Below are 17,605 nucleotides of genomic sequence, written 5' to 3' on the forward strand. Positions count from 1 at the left end.
CCGCAATTTATTATCCTTGTGTTTATATTTGATGCCACTTGTAGCTTTGACTTGAAAATGGGATCATTTTGGAGGTCTCGAAACTAGTCGTCATCAAATAAAGATTGTAGTAAGAGAATGACATATTCTTGATGAATCACGCACATTTATCTGTCTATTTTTATTCGATTCTTTGAACTGCTAGACATGTGAATTTTTATCGACCAAGCTCAAAATCACAGACTACAGGCTGTAGTCAAAATGCCGCTCCAAAATATTGACAGCCAGCTTTCTGAGTCATCGATAGAATTTCAGAGAATTAGGATGCAAAGCTCGCTCAGGTAAAATATTTTGTTCGAAAGTATGAAAGTATTTCGAAGAACTGATGAGGAATAATGAACCGTTGTAAATTTTCAGGGATTACCTTTGCCCAAAATATCGACAGTGTATGAGTTTTGGTTTTTATAAGTACCTTATCTCGTGAAATTATATGACTCCAGTCTTCAGTGAATGGAACCTACTATCCTTCCAGTAATTTTGAGTATGGTAAATCTTTTGTTATTCAGCAGGTATAGAGAGTTTAACTATTATAGTAAATTTCCATAACCTTTGCAACTTTACATTTCGTAAATATTGGTGGTTCTTCACTTCTTCCTTCAGTATAAAAACGACAACGAGCAGAGCAGTCGGTTTAATTTTCGATTTTGAGTGTTCAGTTAGAGTGTTTCCGTACGAAATAAAAAAGTATCAGTGTTATATAAAAGTAAATCTATCTATATAGAATAATATCTAACGCGAATAATAATAAAATATATCTTGTTTATTGTCGATCAAAAATTCAAAAATGGACATGAATAGGAGATTATTCCAGGATTATCCTCTGCATGAAACATGCCTTCATGGAACGTTCGAGTCTCTGAAAAAAATGGTGAAATCTGGCAAGTTTTTCATCGACTGCGAAAGTCCAACTGGCGTTACACCTATGGGAATAGTCGCAGTGAGATTATATGTGTATCGGCCCCAGGATGTGGATTCAAGATCTGTTAGGGAATATGAAAGGAAAATAATATTCCTTCTGCAGAATGGTGCCAATCCGTTGAAGAAATGGTGCGGAGGAACTATAGCCGACCTGATATTTCAAGGAGGAAGTGAGTAGATCTATTCAAATTACTATACCACGAATAACAAACACCTATTTATAGTTGATTATCATGAAAAAGGAATCATTAATAATTCCTTCTTATACTCAAAATGCCCTCACCTCGATAATAGAAGTTAATAGAAAAAATTGGAGGGAAATAGTAAAAGATATAAATAGATACACTAAATGTGACCGATGTTTTTATTTGGGAAACAAAACCGTGAAAAAAAAATTAATGCTTCATCCCATTAAGAGCATAAAAAAGATACCAAAAATTCAAAGAACCCAAATCATGAAACTATGTAAGTTGGACGCTATCTAATAAATATTTGGACGTTTTGTAAAATTGAAGTATTCTTCTTATTTTCTCGTTTTCGAGTAATTTGATGTTCAAAAATCAAAAAGTATCTGTGAAATTTGAAAAATTGGGTACAAGGTGTCCGAGTTAAAGTGTCCCTATACCTTATTGTGGAAACTAATGGAGCTAGAAGAAAAAGTTGAGAACAAAACTTGTCTGTAATCGATTAAGCTCTAATTTTTTATAACCCACCTTAATACAGGGTGCTCTGTTTGTTCCCTGTTGCTATCAACTTTCTTATTCTAAATGGAATATCCTGTATATTTTTGCTTTTTTGAATTTCTTGTCAAGTTTTAAGGTAACTTTGGCATGATAACCATTGTCCTATATAGCACCGATTTTGAGATATTCGACTTTTTCTTTGAATTTTGACAGCTGTAGGTGCTCACTAAAATAGCTGATACTAGTTTTCTAATGAATGTATAAGAACAAAATTTTGCCCAGCTCTTGTCAACATATTGGATCATATGTTACATCTCTTTTTTTAGCAATCTGATATACAGGATCTTCAAAAATTAAAGTTAAAAATTCAAATAGAAGTTCAATCAAAACTTAATTTTTCCAGATGGCAACCTATATTTTTTCATTTTCATTATGTAGGGCAGGTTAAAAAATGTATTTAACCTTTTTCTGTGAAGTGAAAAGTTTCAGTAATATGGACGAAAAAGTGCATTTTTCCGTAAGAACCAACGATAATTAATTAATTGAGCTGATAGAATATGGTAACTATTGAAACTAGCACTTAATTATCTAATTGTCTATTTTTGAGCTTTTTTTGTGTTGTGAGAAAACTACTTGATTTTTTGAGAAAAATTCATCTGTTAGTGGAATCTCCCTTTAAAATTGAAATAATTCAATTTTATTATGAGAGAGTACTGATTATGAGTAAAAGAGTCTTTTGTCTTTCATTATTCAATCTAGTTAATTAAATTTATCAAACAAATCAAAGCCAACTATATAGTAGCAACACTATAATTATTAATTATTGTTGGTTTTTAAGGGAAAATGCACTTTTTCGTCCACATTTCTGAAACTGTTAACATTACAGAAAAAGTTAAAAAACAAGAAAAAATATAGGTTGTCATTTGAAAAAATTAATTAACTTTAATTTTTGAAGACCCTGTATATCAGATTGCTAAAAAAAGAGATTTGTAAGAGTTTGTAATCAACTTTTTCTTCTAGCTCCTTTAGTTTCCACAATAAGGTATAGGGACACTTTAACTCGGACACAATGTACTTTGGCCGAATACAACTCTGCTTAAAAGATCTACTGATGACTGATGTTTAATGTCACAGATTTAGCTAGTTATTCTGAAGGATATTTTGTTTTTCCAGGGGTGGCACATCCCATTATGAAAACTTAAAAATGAATTTCTATCAGGGCCGAATCGGAAAAAAAGTACGGGAAAAAAACATTTCTTTTGGCCTCAAGAATCTACTGTTCAAATATTTGTACGAGTCAAAGACTCACCCTGTATGTAGGGTTTCTTACGGTGGGACGCCTTTGGAGAACGGATCATGGATTCTTCTGAAAATTTGGGTACTAAGGTTTACGCTTCTGATCTATCTGACTGAAGTATTTTCAATCTTGCGACGTTGCCGATTTTACGAAAAAACAAATTTTTAACCTTTTAACGAGGTAGAGGAAAATGAATGGCACATTGCGGTCGTATTTTTTCGAGAAACTTATAATGCCATCAACTGCATTCCTCTATCTTCTTTTGTTTTTGAGTTATAGGCCAAAATTTAAATTTGAGCGATTTCAACTTTGATCATTAACTCCGTTTCTGTTTGTGTTAGGATGTTGAAATGAAAACATTATACACTTTTTTGATACCAATCCAGTGGCGTACTATGATTTTTCCTACAGGTTTATTTGCTGAGCTATAACATAAAGTCGTGTTTTTTCTTATGGAAACAGTAGTTTTAAATGACTTAGAAAGAATTGCTTAGAAAAATTTGAGGAATACTTTCATTTCACAAAACGTTCAAATATTGGGTTCTTTGAATTTATGGTGATATCTGGTGTTCGAAAAAAATTCAAAATGAAACATTATATTCCGAAATTTATTTCATTTTTTATGATTTTTCAACAGCCTGTATCTTTTGAACCGAGCCGATTCAGAAAAATGGTAAAAGAAAAATGTTTCTTTTGAACTCAAGAATTTACTGTTGCAATATCTGTACGAGGCAAAAACTCAAACTGTATGGAAAAATTCAAAAATTTTTCTACTTCCCGGAAATTAAAACATGAATCCACAATCCACCTTGATGACCTCATTTTACAGTTTCCGTATATCGCGTTCTTATATCAGGACACCAAGTAGATTCGTGAACATAACGCTCTGTGAATCATTCTAATATTCTTTTTTATTATTTTCAGACCAATCAATGATACACTTGATGTTCAAGTATTTCGAAGACGTGAACACACCTCTGAATTCTTTCGGGCACACAGCGCTCATTTCGGCTATCCGAAGAGGATACTACAAAACTGCCGAAATGTTGTTGGGCATGAAAGCCGATGTCAACAAGGGATGCTTTGTTAAGGAGACACCTCTCCACCATGCAGCTTCTTCTGGCAGAGCAGATCTTTTCCATCTACTGATGAAACATGGGGCAAGCATGGAGTTGAGGAGCGATCTGGGAGAAACTCCTCTTCATTCAGCTTGTTACCATGCGGAAGATGAGGAGATAATAAAGATGTATATAGAGTGTGATCGGAATTTGAACGCAACGGATAATGAAGGTTGCACACCGCTGCATAAACTCTTCATTAAATTCTCCGAAACATCGGCTGTGTCAGAAGGATTGGTGGAGGTGTTTCTGGACAGAGGAGCCGATTTGAACGTCAAGGACTGTCGAGGATTGTCCCCACTCTCTTGGTGTATCAAGAAGAAAAATGCACCTGTAGCTTTGCTATTTCTCCGGAACGGTGCCAACTTAGATATTACAGAACAAGAAGCGGTGCCTGTTCTGAAATATCTAAGAAGGGTTTTGTTAGAGAACACCCCGCTTGGACAGACCGTGCTCAAATATATAGCTCTGGAGATCTCGAAGGGCACCAGAATCAACAGAGCTCTGGAGGAATATTTGAGCCAGCGGGAAGGGTTAACTGAATATCTGGCAAAATGTTACCGGGAAATAGAGAAGCTCCGGAAAAGAAAAATTAGGAACACCAGCGTCAATTATTGGAGGCTTCTTACGAAATCTGTAGCAGAGTTAGCGAGGTACGCTAATAACCCTTCAATAATTGGCGCAATGAGAAAATACCGAGTGGGGACTTATCCAATTTACGGTCGAGAGATCGCCTATAAGTTTGGCAAGGCAAAAAGGCGACAAAAACTTATGGCAGTTTCATCGGATATGTTCAACCGATATTGGGAGGGAAAAATGCCATCACTTTTTGTGAAAATGGTGACGGATCATCTCTCCATAACCGACATGGAAAATGTTAAGGCTGCCGAACAACATACTAGTTGAAGAAAACAGTTAACAACATAATGAACTTTCAAGTGATATCTATTATTATTTATAATAGTATAATTTATGATAATATAATATAATATAATATAATAATAATTTATTATCTATTTAACTGGAACTTTTAGAACATTATCGGTTTTTGTTAATGATTGTGAATATAAACCAGTATGTAAATATCTACACTTATGCAAATATGTAACTATGAATGACTATATATGAATTCACTTTTGTAAATAACTATGTAAATACTTTGTTGCAAATGATTGTGAATATAAACATCTATGTAAATAATTATGTGAATACAGTTTTGTGAATAATTATGTACCTAAATAACTATGAAATATTGTGAATAACTCTATTTATAAATACACTATTGTGAATAATTGATATATATATTTTGTTATTCTTTGAACAGTGCTTGAAAATACGAGGATATACTGAAAAATTTTTAGCCTACTATAGTACCAAACAAAATTTCAAGGTCAAAATATTTTATTACTCAACGAATATTCTCCTCTTAATTGGATACATTTATTACAGCGAACCTGCAACGTCTCTAGACCTTAAGAAATGTTTCTTTTGCTCTGCAAACCAGACCTCCATAGCTTTCATTATCTCCTCGTTGGAAGCGAATTTATGACTTTTCAAACTTTTTTTCAGTTGAGGAAAAAGATAATAGTCAGATGGAGCGAAATCTGGTAAATAAGGGGGGTTTACTAGTAATTCAAACCCTAAATCGCGAATTTTTTGCATGCCAACATGAGATTTGTGTGCAGGGGCGTTGTCCTGCAAAAACAAAACACCTTTGGATAGCCTTCCGCGTCTTTTCTCTCTAATTTTTCCCGTAGGGTGGTCAGATATGTCGAATAGTAATCTCCGGTTATTGTTCTACCCTTATCCAAAAAATCAATCATGATTACTCCATGGCAATCCCAAATAACTGAAGCGAGAACTTTTTCAGCAGATTTTTGGACACGAAACTTCTTAGGTCTTGGAGAACCAGAGTGTCACCATTCCATAGATTGTTGCTTTATTTTTGGATCGTAGGAATGTACCCAAGTCTCATCCATACTAACAATTTGGTTTGAGAAGTCTACATCCTTTTCAAATCGAGCACAGATCGAACGCGATATTTCTACCCTTGCACGCTATTGGTCAACATTCAAACATTTGGGGATCTATTTTGCAGCAATTTTTCTCATGTCCAAATTGACGTGATATGATGAACACGTTCTTATGAAATATTCAGTGCTTCAGATATCCGTTTCAGCCCAATTCGGCGGTCTGATGAAATCATGTCATGAACTGTATTGACATTGCCGAGGACTCGAGGACTGACACAGAAACTGGCCTTCCCGATCGGTCATCATCTTCAATGGAAAATTTACCTCTTTTGAAGCTTGCAATCCAATTTTTCACGGTCGCATATGAAGGACATTGATCACCAAGGGTATCAAGCATATCTTCTTAAATCTGCTTACCTCTTAACCCTTTTAAATACAGGTACTTGATGATGGCTCGATACTCCAATTTTTCGAATTTCACAATTTCGGTGGATCTTCTTTCTTTTAATTTATCGAGTAACTCTGGTTCACATTTTTGACCCCAAACTTCACACTTACACTTCTGATGAGTTATTGTTGGTTGCTTTCGTAACGCAATATTTTTTTATGCATGGAACTGGTCCAGGATAACTAGATATCAATGCATCCTCGTACGTTACCAGCAATGTGTATAATCCGGCATTCTATACAATGCCTAGATATTGTATAGAATGCCTGAAAATGTCAGGCAATGTATGAAATATTATTCATTTCATGCATTTCCTAGTCAATCTATACAATACCTTACGCCAAGCAGGTAATATGATCGCAAATCGCATTGAAGAGGAAAGACGTTGACGATTCAAAGAGAGCGTGCGCAGTACTGCTGCTCCTCTTTCTAGTTGTTACATACCTGGTAGATCACTCGATATAATTCGATAAGCATACTCTCGTTGCAAAATCATTTGAATCGCGGCTGATCAGCGAGTGTCTCTGATGAGCAAAATATTCCATTCAAATTTGCAAACAGCATCAAATACTAAAAATCGCACATTTATTGACGATCAAAGAAGTCACTGGTTATTGAAGAATTGTGATTTTTTAGTGAAATAAAAAAGTTCCCTGTGAATTCTCCAAATAACCAGGATATAACAACTAACAACTTGGATGCAAGATAAAGTTTATTTGAAATAAAAAGTAAATGTTAAACATATCATCTAGAATCTGAAAACTTAATATTCAATGGAAATTTTTAAGTGCAGTGGTTCCCAATTTCACTGTTATGAATAATATTAATAACTTTTTATGGATATTACTTCTACGAACCAAATTCCTAATTTCAATTATGCCAATAATATTTCTCTTTATCCCTTCGCTCCTATAAAGAGGAAATGAAAAAAAAGAATAAATTAGTGTTTTAATCATAAAATAATTTCAATTACATGTTACAAAATATAGTTCATTCAGATGAGATAATGAATTCACACCTGAATCATTTCATTTCACACATAACCGGAAGACCAGTAGGCATTGAATATGATGCCTATGTATTGTAATGCCTAGGTAAAGTATGAAATGGACAAACTCATTCGTATTATTTCATACATTGCCTAGAAGACCCAGGCATTCTATAAATTGCCCAAGCCTAGGCTCCTAGGCAATTAATTTTTTCACTTGTCATACCATTCGAACCATTTTTTCTTATCTCTTATTTTATTCCCAATTACTTAATATTGCCTCACTATGACAGGACGTTTGCCGGCTCAATTAAAATTTTTATCCCATTTTCACGTTTAAAGACGATAATATTCAACCCATGGTTACAAGGGTAAGTTGACGTTTATCCACTGAGTGAATTAAATTTTTTTTTATTGACTAGTGAAATAAAATATTGTCCACTCACTCTCTGGAAATTATTCTTTCCATACAAAATGCAGGTAAGACTCATTTTGAAGTAAGTTTATTATAACTTCATAAAAATTCTATTTAAGAGTCATTTCTTTCATTAAAGTAGAAATTATGAAGATTTTCAAAATGAAATTGAAAACCTGCACCTCCTTCAAAAGAAGCACATGTGTTTGTGGAATTCTCAGACCCTGCTGGAATATCCACTTCTCCATCAGAAACTCCGGTTTTAGTCACCCCACCAAGTATTTGTTCAGAAATATTGATTTTGTTCTGTAATGAATCCTCAATATATCCTTCTGCAACACAACTTGAGCGCCATCCACCATGTCTCTTCAAAACTGTCAAATCTGCCCCAGAATTTTCGAATTGTTCAGCATCAGAACGACCCAAATAGCAATTGTAGCGGGTATTTTAGAAAATGAGTTCAAACCTACAGGCTGGACAGTACTTTTTTGTTTTCATAATTTAGAAATAGTTGCTTGTGATCAACTTTGTTTGGCCTCAAGTTCTTATACTTGCGGAATATATCAAGTGCAGCAACCTTATAACCATAAACCATAACCATAACCATAAAAAACACGTTTTCGCAATTTGGGTGAGCTGTTCAGAAAATGCGCCACAACAACTTCTTTTTCCATATCTCTCAAACGGTGCCTGGACAAATGAAAAAAAAAGTGCACAAACATGGACCTACGATGGACAAACGACCCTGAAATTTTGGTTCAAAAATTTTCATTTGGGGGTGCCAACTTCACACTTTCCATAATTTTCAAAGATTGATTTCTATGGTTCTGTGGGTGGACAAATGAAAGAATTTGGTGGACAAAAGTGAACTAACGTTGGACAAACGATCTCTATCATAAAAAACACGTTTTCGCAATTTGGGTGAGCTGCTCAGAAAATGCACCGCAACAACTTCTTTTTCCATATCTCTCAAACGGTGCCTGGACAAATGAAAAAAAAAGGTGGACAAACATAGACCTACGATAGACAAACGACCCTGAAATTTTGGTTCAAAAATTTTCATTTGGGGGTGTCAACTTCACACTTTCCAAAATTTTAAAAGGTTGATTTCTACGGTTCTATGGGTGGACAAACATGGACCTACGATGGACAAACGACCCTGAAATTTTGGTTCAAAAATTTTCATTTGGGAGTGCCAACTTCACACTTACCAAATTTTAAAAGGTTGATTTCTACGGTTCTGTGGGTGGACAAATGAAAAAATTGGGTGGACAAAAGTGGACTTACGTTGGACAAACGATCTGTACCATCAAAAAAACGTTTTTGCAATTTGGGGGTGCTGCTCAGAAAATGCACCGAAAAAAGTTTTTTCCCATATCTCTCAAACGGTGCCTGGACAAATGAAAAAAAAAAGGTGGACAAACGTGGACCTACGATGGACAAACGACCCTGAAATTTTTGTTTCAAAATTCGCATTTGGGGGTGCCAGCTTCACATAGCTTATAGTTGAACCTGTAAATCGTAGTGGTGTCTATATCCTACCAATTCTCATGCAATTCTTGTGATGCATTTTATTATATGAGACAAACTTTCAAAAGTTCTAAAATTCGTTTAAAAGAACAATTTTAAGGTGTACTAATCCAGGGTAGGCGGGCTTTTCTCATTTTGATAAGCATCTTGTTGATTTTAATCATACTTTCGACCCAGACACTAATTTTAAAATATTACATCAGGCTTAGAATGGTCTCTAAAGGTAAGCGCACATACATCGGCGTCGGACGGACGGCATGGAAGGAACGGCACGGCAGCGGCGGAATTTTTATGAAGGTATCGCACATATAACATCGGAATCGCCGGACTCCGGAGGAATAGATTAGTTGCGAATATGTCTTCAAGCGGTGAGGAACTAGCGTTTGTTCTGGAGGAAGAAGAGTTTCAAAAGCGAAGGAATCGTAGACGAATGTGGATACATGACATATGTAAAAAAGGAAGGATTTTGGAGAATATGAGAATATGTTCATTTATTTCCGGACTTGATGAAGGACGAAAAAAAATGGTTGCTATAATTTCTGTCACTTAAATTGTACAGGGTGGGCAAATTTCGATGTTTTAGCACTACAGCTTTCAAACCAGAGGAGATAGACAAAATCTGATACCCCATTCTCGTTCTCTTTTTCTGAGGAACTAACAATAGTACTAGTCATTTTTGGCCACTTTCTTTTGTTTTCGAGTTATAAGCAAAAAGTAGAAAAATGGCGATATCGAAATAAATTTATATCTCCGCTGATATTGATGATAGAGCTCTGAAATTGAAACATTATACAGGCACTTTTTTACGTAGAATCCAGTGGCGTGCTCGACTTTTTAGCAGGATTTTTAATTACGAAGCTATGACCCAAAGTTATTTTTTTTTAAATGGGAACACTGGTTTTCTGTGCAATTTTTTGAAAGCTTAATTTTTACTGATTTCAAAAATATATAACATCATATGGTTTGTATCAATATAAATAATAGAAAACGGTCAAAAACACTTTTTCTCAATATTTCTATGTTTTCAACTTTTGACGAGCACAGAAAAATAGAGTTTCTTATAAAACAAGAAGTCTCCTTCCGGCAATGTCATTCTTTCTATGCTTTTTACCAATTTTCACAAAATTTGAATCAATATATATTTCATAAATTTTCATAATACTAAAAGGACTTATAGAAAGAGACACTGGTAATCATACGATGCTATATTTTTCTATGCTCATCAAAAGTTGAAACCATAGAAATATTGAGAAAAAAGGTTTTTGACCATTTTCTATTATTTATATTGATACAAACCATATGATGTTATATATTTTTGAAATCAGTAAAAATTAAGCTTTCAAAAAATTGCACAGAAAACTAGTGTTCCCATTTAAAAAAACATAACTTTGGGTCATAGCTTCGTAATTAAAAATCCTGCTAAAAAGGCGAGCACGCCACTGGATTGTGCCTGTATAATCTTTCGATTTCAGAGCTCTATCATCAATATTAGCGGAGATATAAATTTATTCCGATATCGCCATTTTTCCACTTTTTGCTTATAACTCGAAAACAAAAGAAAGTGGCCAAAAATGACTACTACTATTGTTAGTTTCTCAGAAAAAGAGAACGAGAATGGGGTATCAGATTTTGTCTATCTCCTCTGGTTTAAAAACTGTAGTGCTAAAACATCGAAATTTGCCCACCCTGTACAATTCACTATATTTTGTACGCGCAGTATTAAGTTCTCCTGAAAACTCATGCTTCTGCCGTGAATTCGTATTTCGTATGACTACCAGTACAAGCCAATGCATGTAGAGACTTGTAAAATGACGCACATGCCGCGGCAATCTCCGATTGGTATCGCACATATGTCGGGATCGGCCGACACAGCACGCATCGGTCGGAATTTAATTCTCGTTCCTCAATTCCGTCGGATGCGATGCGATGCGATGCCTGCCGTCCGCACATATGTGCGTTGCTCCATTCAGTTCCATTGAAAGTAATTTATTCCGATCGGTACCGTCCGTCCGATGCCGTTGTATGTGCGCTTACCTTTAAGGTCTTATAAAAAAGGGGAAAATATTTTGAATAAACAGATTGGTTACGATTTCACTTCAGTCTATTCCTCATTACTTTGAACATTACTGCTATACCTACCTATTACTTGTGAGCCGATTGCTACTTTCCATATGCAAGTTTTTTATTCTTTTTTATTTGTGTTTTTAGTAGTAGATTCCTTTGTTTCTCGTTGTTCTATAAAAGTATATTCCTGTCGTGAGTTATCTCGTTATTTTGTTTTTCAATTAGATGTCGCTTTATTGTTTTAAATTCAGGAATATTATTATGAATTGTATTTTCTGTCAATCTTGTTGTTCTTATTATACTATCTGCCTGGTTGCTCTGAACTTGAAGTTTTTTCTTTTATATTATATGACGCAAGATTTGTTTTTGATTATCTTACCATTGTAGCTTGTAAGTGCTCTTTACCGCAATTTATTATCCTTGTGTTTATATTTGATGCTTCTTGTAGCTTTGACTTGAAAATGGGATCATTTTGGAGGTCTCGAAACTAGTCGTCATCAAATAAAGATTATAGTAAGAGAATGACATATTCTTGATGAATCACGCACATTTATCTGTCTATTTTTATTCGATTCTTTGAACTGCTACACATGTGAATTTTTTATCGACCAAGCTCAAAATCACAGACTACAGGCTGTAGTCAAAATGCCAGCTTTCTGAGTCATCGACAGAATTTCAGAGAATTAGGATGCAAAGCTCGCTCAGGTAAAATATTTTGTTCGAAAGTATGAAAGTATTTCGAAGAACTGATGAGGAATAATGAACCGTTGTAAATTTTCAGGGATTACTTATGCCCAAAATATCGACAGTGTATGAGTTTTGGTTTTTATAAGTACCTTATCTCGTGAAATTATATGACTCCAGTCTTCAGTGAATGGAGCCTACTATCCTTTCAGTAATTTTGAGTATGGTAAATCTTTTGTATTCAGCAGGTATAGAGAGTTTAACTATTATAGTAAATTTCCATAACCTTTGCAACTTTACATTTCGGAAATATTGGTGGTTCTTCACTTCTTCCTTCAGTATAAAAACGGCAACGAGCAGAGCAGTCGGTTGATATTGATATTGATATTCCGAGTCAATCGCTTGACTGGAGAAGACGTGCTACAGTGCTCCTAGTGCTATAAAAGAGAAAGCGGACGAGAAAGTCACAGTGCCGTAAAAGTGAAAGCGGAGGTGAAAGTGCCCACTAACAAAGCTACGGAATATTTGATTCCGTCTGTGGAGTTTTTGTAGGTTCTATATTTGTTATCGGAATTTTAATTCGTTAAAATTTTCAAAGTTGGTGTTCTTCCTAAGTGTCCAGAATTTGTTTTTCGTTGGTACTGCAGAAAACATCAGGTGAGCTTATTTTTCGTATCTTTTTTCCGATTTTTCTCATAGCGTAGAGAATTTTTTATGAGTCGTTTTGTTTTTATGCATGAGATATATTTTTCTTTTTTGTCTTGAAAAATTTTATTTCAAAGTGCTTTGAGTAGCATAGTAATTATTAATTAGATTTCAAAATGTCTGACCATTCGGACTGCGATTCCGTAATGGAAGAAGACGCGCCAGAAATCGCTAATGTCGTGTCCGAACACGATATTTTGAGAGAGGAGAACGCAAGTTTGAAAGCGAGGGTGAATGAGTTAGATAGATGCGTATCTAGCTTAGTTGCTGAGATTAAAAATCTCAGGGAGAGGCTCGAGTTGCAGGAGGGAAATAAGGAAAGTTACTCCAAAGCACTCAAGAAGAACATTATTTTGAAAAATGTCCAAGAAGTGAACTTACCGGTTCGAAAACAGAAGATGGAGGTGGTCAAAACCCCTCAAACAAAAATTTCCCCACCCGCGAAAAGAGTGAGAAAGGATAGCTCCTCGTCAAATGAAGATAAAAACAAGAAAAGAGTCTTGGAAACCCCAGACCAAGAGAAAACCACTCCAGTGGAGAGAAAAGAAAAAATCCCCCCAGTTACCCTGAGGGGTACGTCCGAATGGACGTCAATTTCCAACGCGTTAATGCGAAACGGAATAAATTACAGCAGAGCGACTACTGTGAAGGACGGAATTAGGGTCGTTCCACAAACCGCGGAAGACCACAGAAGAATGACGGACTTCCTTTATAAAATAAATAGGGAGTTTTACACTCTTCAACGGGAGGAAGAAAAGAAAATCTATGCGGTAGTGAGATATCTACCGCTGGATGCAGATATCCCGACGATCCTTGACGACCTCAAGGATCAAGGGATCGTCGATGCTGAGGTCATAAGAATGACCTCAAATATAACTAAGAGGCCGATGCCCTTATTGCTGGTTAAAACCCAGAATAAGGGTATCTTCGAGGTGAGAAGGCTCTACAACATGAACTGTGTTGTTGAACCTAAGAGAAGGACGACCGGGCCTGGACAATGTTACCGCTGTCAGCGATATGGACATGCCCAAAGTAAGTGCACTTTTCCATGGAGGTGCGTGAAATGCTCCGGTAATCACAGCTCCAAGGAGTGTACGCTCACCAGGGAGAACGAGGAGCGAAATGCCTCTTGTGTTCTCTGTGGAGAGCAAGGACATCCAGCCAGCTACAAGGGATGTAGCGAATGGAAATTGGTCACTAAAAAGACCAAGAGATCGCCAAGATCGAACCAGACCAGCTCGAGGCCAACACAAAATACACCGAGGCCATCCCCAAACTCTTCGGAAGTGAAGAAACCCCAGGAAACTGCAACCGAAGCAGTCAAAGAGACGAAGAAACCAGAGAAAAAGACGGAAAAGGCAAAAACCGTCAAAAAAGCCGAAACCAGAAAAGGAATTTCTGGAATCACTGAGGAACTGGATAAGTTCACGAAAAACCTCCTCAGCACGATGATGCAGAATCTGGAGAAAGAGATTGAGAAGAAGATGCAGCAAATTATTAAGAATATTTAATGGCTGACACGACGATAAAGAACAATCTCATAATCGTCTCTTGGAACGTCGAAGGATTGAGAGCCCGCAGATCAGAATTCGAAGAACTGATTGAAGAGAAGAGACCGGATGTCATAGCTCTTCAAGAAACGAGACTTAACCCCAACGTTCGGATAGCATTTCCCAATTACGATATTTACAGAAATGATAGACCTAACAGCACAGGTGGCGTTGCTATACTGGCTAGAAGGAATATGGATCACCATTTCGACCAAATATTCAATGGACAAGAAGTAGAAGCAATATCGATTATTGTGAATACTAATCGAGGGCAAGTGAAGATTATTTCAACTTATAAATCACCGGATAAGGACATGCTGGAAGAGGATCTAAAAATGCTACTAGAAGGAAGACACCCGAAAATCATAATTGGTGATCTTAACTGCAAATCGCAGGAATGGAACAGTAGGGTGGAAAATACAAACGGGAGAAGACTGAAGATTTATGCTGAAAAACTTAATGCAGTTGTGATAGGACCTGATATACCGACCTACATACCAAGAGTAAATGGACTACCCGATGTACTGGACATTGTCGTAATGAAAGACATCACTGAAGAAATCAGCATTGATACAATAGAAGACGGAACTTCAGACCACAATCCCATAGAATTCATAGTGGGACATGGCCCAAGAAACGAAGAAGAGACACAAACCAAGGAACGCACAGACTGGGAGAAATATAAGAATTTACTTCAGGAGAAAATCAGGGAAATTCCCCAAATAAACACCCAGGATGAATTAGATGAAGCAGTTGAAAAATTGGAAAATCATATAAAAGAAGCCTATGAAGAAAGCACCAAGAGAATAAGGAAACCAATTCCGAAACATTCACATGGAGATACGCCAAGGGATATAAAGGAACTTATAAAAAAGAACAGAAGACTCAGGAAAATCTACAGAACAACAAAAAGAGAAGAAGACAAGAAGAAACTGAATAAGCATAGTCAGATATTGAAAAATGCTTTAACAGAACTGCGTAATAACAGATGGCACCAGAGATTAAGGGAACTGAATACAATAGATCACTCGGCTTGGAAAATGCAAAAACGCTTACGACGAGAACAGACAGTTATACCTCCACTGCATGGAGCAAACGGAATGGTATATACGAGACTTGAAAAAGCCGAAGTACTTGCCGACACAATTGAGAGAGAAGCCAGAATAAATTACAGAAATGATGATGACAATGAAGATCTAGAAGAAGAAGTGGAGGCAAACGAAGAACTGATGATGGAACCACCGGAAACCGAAATCATTCCAAAACCGGCTTCACCAACAGAAATCAAAGAGATCATAATGAAACTGAAAAACCGGAAAGCACCGGGAGAAGATAGGATAACGAATTATATGTTGAAGAAATTGCCTAGAAAAGGAATAGCAGCCTTGACGAATATAACAAACGGAGTGATGAGGACCGAATACTACCCAAAGAGATGGAAAACTGCAGAAATGATAGTTTTCAACAAGCCTGGAAAGGAACGGAAATTTCCTCAAAATTATAGACCAATCAGCCTACTATCAGCACTAGGAAAAGTCGTCGAGAGGGTTATCGCCAAAAGGCTGAATGAGGAAACAGAAATGTTGAAGATAATCCCACCCGAACAATTTGGATTTCGACGAGAACACTCGACTGAACTCCAATTACTACGGCTCATAGAATACGTCACCGAAGGAATGCAGACCAAACAGGCCACAGGATTAGTTCTGATGGATATCGAGAGAGCTTTTGATAGAGTATGGCACGAAGGCCTAATCTACAAGATGAAAAGAGCAGGATATTCGACCAAGCTATGCAAGATTATAAGGAATTATCTGAGGAATAGAAACTTTTATGTGAAGATAGATGGAGCAACCTCTCAAACCAGACAATTGAAAGCGGGAGTGCCTCAAGGATCGGTACTTGGACCTCTGCTTTACGTAATATACGTTTATGATATCCCGAAGAATGCTAGGAATATGCTCACCTTGTACGCAGATGACACAGGAATAGCGTTCAGACATCGACGCCCAGAGATCATACACCGGAGACTGCAGGAAGCCATAGATGAATTACTCAAATGGTGCATCAAATGGAAAATCCAAATCAATGGAAGAAAGACTCAAGCAATATTACTGCAAAAGAGAAGATTGAGGATGGAAGAAAACCTTGAAGTTGATGGACAAGAGGTTGAATGGAAAAATGAAGCAACATACCTAGGAGTGACGCTTGACAGAGGACTTACATGGAAAAACCACATCAAATGTGCTGTTGATAAAACAAAAGCCGCAATGAGTAAACTTTATCCACTCATAGGCAGAAGAAGTCATATGAATAAGAACATCAAGTTGACGATGATTAAAACTATTGCGCGACCACAACTCACATATGGATCGGCGGCATGGGGCTTCGCAGCCAAGACCCACATCAAGAGAATACAGGCCACTGAGAATAAACTCCTTAGAATGGCGATGGACGTACCCTGGTTTGTTAGGAACAAACAAATCTACAAGGACTTGGAATGGGAACCAGTTACAGAATTTATGAAGAGAAAGGCGGAAAGGATATTCGACAAAGCCAAACAACATCCAAATGAGGAACTACGAAGATTAGTCGACTACGATCCAACAGAAGAAGCTAGAAGGTCAAGAACCTACCACCGAAGACCGAGAGATCAGTTAAGGATTTAAATGTAACCAAAGAAGAGCTTAACCTATAAAAGCTATAGGCAGCATACAACTATCAACACGACTATGATCGTGTGAGAGTCCAGAAACCATAAGAGTCAACTGGTTAATAGGCAAAATGCCCGGAACCTATGAAGAAGCAGTTAAGGGTTTTTAGTGGGTCTCGAGCTCAGAGAGTGAGAATCCCCACACTGTTCCCCCTCAGCAGAGGGTGTGTTCGTCTGTTTGCAGATTTTCCCCCTGCTACACCAAAAAAAAAAAAAAAAAAAAAAAAAAAAAGTCGGTTGAATTTTCGAATTTGCGAATCTAAGTGTTCAGTTAGAGTGTTTCCGTACGAAATAAAAAAGTATCAGTGTTATATAAAAGTAAATCTATCTATATAGAATAATATCTAACGCGAATAATAATAAAATATATCTTGTTTATTGTCGATCAAAAATTCAAAAATGGACATGAATAGGAGATTATTCCAGGATTATCCTCTGCATGAAACATGCCTTCATGGAACGTTCGAGTCTCTTTAAAAA

General features: G+C 36.5%; 1 protein-coding gene across 1 annotated transcript; it reads left to right on the plus strand.

Moving 5' to 3' along the window:
- The first annotated feature begins 207 nt into the window (after positions 1-207).
- LOC123308816 (ankyrin repeat, PH and SEC7 domain containing protein secG-like) lies at positions 208-4,961 on the plus strand. The gene is made up of 2 exons (XM_044891671.1): positions 208-1,127; positions 3,862-4,961. Exons 1-2 carry the CDS (start codon positions 824-826, stop codon positions 4,959-4,961), a joined length of 1,404 nt encoding a protein of 467 aa, XP_044747606.1. The 5' UTR covers positions 208-823.
- The last annotated feature ends 12,644 nt before the right edge of the window (positions 4,962-17,605 follow it).

This window comes from Coccinella septempunctata, chromosome 2 (genome assembly GCF_907165205.1).
Source record: "Coccinella septempunctata chromosome 2, icCocSept1.1, whole genome shotgun sequence".
NCBI lineage: Eukaryota > Metazoa > Arthropoda > Insecta > Coleoptera > Coccinellidae > Coccinella > Coccinella septempunctata.

Bases quoted from the DNA above. Each gene is read 5' to 3' on its own strand.
- LOC123308816 (XM_044891671.1), top strand. From the start codon at position 824: ATGGACATGAATAGGAGATTATTCCAGGATTATCCTCTGCATGAAACA. The intron at 1,128-3,861 runs GTGAGTAGATCT...TATTATTTTCAG, and splicing joins CCTGATATTTCAAGGAGGAA to ACCAATCAATGATACACTTG.